Source organism: Cyprinodon variegatus, unplaced genomic scaffold, assembly GCF_000732505.1.
Source record: "Cyprinodon variegatus isolate N-32 unplaced genomic scaffold, C_variegatus-1.0 Scaffold73, whole genome shotgun sequence".
Lineage (NCBI taxonomy): Eukaryota > Metazoa > Chordata > Actinopteri > Cyprinodontiformes > Cyprinodontidae > Cyprinodon > Cyprinodon variegatus.
In genome coordinates, this window is record NW_015150526.1 from 36,662 (window position 1) to 40,692 (window position 4,031).

Below are 4,031 nucleotides of genomic sequence, written 5' to 3' on the forward strand. Positions count from 1 at the left end.
CACCTGGTCTCCTTACATTCACCTCCCTCAGCCACTCACTCGCAGTTGCAACACACATAGGGCGTACCGCACCAAAGGGCGCACCGCACATTTTGAGGGGAAAAAAAAGACGTTTATGTGCGCCTTATAGTCGTGAAAATACGGTACCTTTATCCTTCCAACCAAGTCATACAATTCAAATTAAATTCACTGTAGATAAATGTCGTCTATGTGAGCAAGAAGAGGAATTAACTCATCAACTTTTTTGTTTTTGTATTATAGTAAAACTAAAACATTTTTATCCTCAGCTCATAACTGGTTGCTCTCTAAATCCTTAACATAAAAGTTCTCACCCCTCCGCAATGAAATTTGATATTATTGCCCAAGATAAACAAATAGAATTTGTAATTAGTAATATAATTATTATGGTCAAATTTTTCATACACAAATGTCATCTTTACAAAACTCTCTCTACAATCATAGCATTTAAAAATGAAATAAATATACATGCTTTGTCCTTAAAGAAAATGTCTACCACCAATGCCTAAAGACTATGCCTTTATGTCTGAAGGTCATCCTTAATTACCCATTACATCTTATTCTTTCTTTTTCAATCTAGCGATTGTTCCTTGTTAATGTTTCTATCTTTATTTGATGATCTGATTTACTATAGCATAAGTTTTATTAAATTTTCTTTATTGCTATTTTGCACTTTGCTTTACTAAGTTTTTTTTGTTGTTGTTGAATGCAAGATATTTTGCAGATATATTTTTATATGAGGGGGCCATGGAGAAGATTGTTTTGAAAGCTCTGACTGGAATATGTTCAAAGCTGCAGCAACCTATGACAACATATTAAATATAGATGAGTATGCCATGACTGTGTCAGCCTACATCGATAAGTGCATTGAGGACATCAGCATCACAAAGAACATCACCAACCAAGCTAACCAACGACCCTAGATGAATGGAGAGGTTCGGAAATCACTAAAAGCACGAAACTCAGCTTTCAAGTCTGGTGATAAGGTACTAAGAGGCACTCAGAACAGCACATGCCAACTTGAACCATGCAACCAGATCAACGAAGCAGCAACTTTTCACAGCCAGAAGATCCAGGATCTTTTCCACGACGACAGCAACACCAGGAGGATGTGGCAAGGCATACGGGCAATCACAGACTACAACACCCCCCACCCCCCGGTAGATGCAGCAAACACTGACTTCCTAAATGAACTAAACACATTTTTGGAAGGTTTGACGCACTAAACAGCACTCCAGCAGTGAAAGCTGTTCCACACCAGGGGTAGGAGGCCCTCAACCTGGACGTAGCTGAAGTGAGAAAGACTGAGGAGATTCAATCCAAGGAAGGCCCCAGGGCCTGATAACATACCTGGACGGGTGTATAAGGAGTGTGCAGATCAGCTGGCTGGTGTCCTCACAGACATTTTTAACACCTCGCTGGACCAATCCATAGTGCCAGCATGCTTCAAGTCTGCCACAATCATTCCAGTCCCAAAAAAGCCTCAGGTCACCTTACTGACTCCAATCATGATGAAGTACTTCAAAAAGCTGGTTAAAGAACACATCGTCTCCAGTCACCTGGAGGAGAAGAACACCTACAGTGGATGCTGTTCCTGGACTTCAGTTCAGCTTTCAACACCATCATCACACAGAATCTAATAGGAAAAATGGAACAGCTGGGATTCAATACACCCCTCTGCAATTGGCTACTAGACTTCCTCACCAACAGACCTCAGTCAGTCCGGGTCAGACAGAACACCTCCGATCACCACCATCTCATCATCCTAAGCACAGGCTCCCCTCAGCCTGAAACATCATCAATGACCCCTCACACCCCCACCATGGACTGTTCTCCCTGCTGTCATCTGAAGAGGCTTTGCAGCATTCAATGCAGATCCAGCAGATTCTGCAACAGCTTCTTCCCCACCGCCATCAGACAGCTGAACTGTTCAGAAAACTCTAAATCATGTCACATACTCTGCATCACACTGATAACACCAAACCGAAACACTGCATAATTGCACCATGCATATTTAATGCTCTGAACTTTCATATCAATGCATGTTTTTTTTTTCTCCAACACTGTTTCCATCTGATCACTACTGCACTTTAAATAGAAATGAGAGCTGTACAAAACGAATTCTGGTGCAACAAAAGTTGTCTTTCTATATATATACTTTAGATTTACTTATATCTTTCTACCCCATTTATATCAATTAATTTTCACCAATTTCTGAAATGAATCGGCCTCTTCACTTAAAAAAAAAATGCACCAGCATAAGCCCGTACCTGCTCCTGATAGGGAACGCCCGTTAAACCTGCGCGTGCCCATTTCTCACCGTGTCACTAGCAGTGATGTGAAATGCATTTCTCCAAATAGCCAAACTTTACCTGTCGAGTAGAAATGTCGCAACCGACGCATCAGTGGGAAGCCCGACCTGCGCTTTCAATGTTCGCCATCGTGTGAAAGAAATTCCCAAAAACACTCTGGTCTTGTTTCTCTCCTCTGAGGCCTTTCTCTTATTTTCATAAACCTCATAGACAGTTTTTCTCTTACGACCCTCGGCCATTTTCAAAGAACCGCGATGAGAAAGGCGATCCGTTTTAGTTTTGTTTGTAGCTGAAATGGGCGGAGTTTCGTGGGAGGGTACGATTGTTTTATGTCAGGCGCACACCGGTAGGTAACACGCCACAAACTGTAACATGTATAACATATATACTTATATGAAATTCTCAGCAATAAATGTTTATTTTCTATATATCATCTCATTAATTATCATATATATTGTTGTTTTTATAGGGGAAAAGACATATGCCTAAAACGTTTTTTTTTTTTTTTTTTTACTTCATGCCAACTTTCTTCTTGGCTATTATAAACTGTCCAGTTTAAACTGTCACCAATACTGTATTCACAAAAAGCTAAATCTGGAAAGTTGTCAGGTAGATACTCTCATTTTTAAACATAAAAAAAAAATACCTAAAATATATATCAGTATTTAATTTAATTTTTTTTCCACTAGGTGGCGCTATTAATCTTCAAGTTATGGTTAAATCGGTCATTTTTGACCAGAACAGTGTTAGAAGGTTATACTATGTGTGGAGAGCATCCATTCACCATCTTCATCTCATTTTTGACATAGGTGGCATTTAGAGGCTTTTGCATCTGAACCCTTCATATGTCATTTTATGGGGACATAAACAGTTGATAATTGTCCTTCAAATAAATTTAAACTTTCTAATAAGTCTCATCAGCTAAACTTCCAATGATCTAACCTGGAAGGCCCTGGCTCACGCTGATTTTCAGGAGTTTCAGCAGGGGAGTTGGGTGGTGTCTCTGACTGTAGCAAAGCACTGGTCCTGTTTCTGGCTCTGGTTTGTCTTTTTGCCTCTCTCCATTTCTTTCTTTTTGCCCTCTTCACTCTCTCACTGAGCTCATTGACACCCTTCTTCTTTCCAGTCTCTCTGTCTTTTTTCCATTTGACCCTTTCTTTTTCAAGGTACTTTCTTCTTCTGTCTGGGCCAGCATCACGACGTTCCCGATATCTCCTTGCTATCTCAGCTCCTTTTGATCTCATTCCTTGAAAAAGACGATTCAAAATGTTCCGTTACACATTTTAATTGGCAGTCCCTGTAAAATAAGCTTGCCTTATCAAACTAGGCTTGGTGATACCGATATCGCCAAAAAAATTGTCCAATTTTACTAAGTATAGCATGTACTGTTATAAAATGTGTGTAATAGGTGTTGTAATATGTGTAAAATTATCAGCATGTGGTCTTAACTATGCACATGCCCTTCCTGCCATAAACCATGTCCACCCTGTCAGCAAGCCTTCCATGACAGGGTGGACATTTTTGGCTAATCTTAGCATTTAATGAGCACATGGTGGACCTTCACTTAGCAACATGCTACAGTCAGCAAGCTGACTATGTACTAATTTACAAATATATTTCAAAGTTTTGATAGGTTTTTCTATCAATTGATATTTCACTATGACAGAGCGGACATGTTAAGCTTGACAACATCCAACTACA

The 4,031-nt window shown here is 39.8% G+C and overlaps 1 protein-coding gene across 2 annotated transcripts in view; it reads right to left on the minus strand.

The window, feature by feature from the left end:
• Positions 1-2,618, minus strand: part of LOC107083375 (zinc finger and SCAN domain-containing protein 20-like) — a 17,489-nt gene extending 14,871 nt beyond the window's left edge. Inside the window, exon 1 of one of the 2 annotated variants that reach the window (XM_015372558.1) lies at positions 2,391-2,599. Coding sequence is in view for 1 of the 2 variants with exons in the window: in XM_015372559.1 (XP_015228045.1) it covers positions 2,391-2,569 (179 nt within the window). In the remaining variant the exon portion in view is untranslated. Of the gene's footprint in view, positions 1-2,390 lie in introns of both variants that reach the window. The other variant, XM_015372559.1, reaches the window with a different exon arrangement.
• Positions 2,619-4,031: the final 1,413 nt, after the last annotated feature.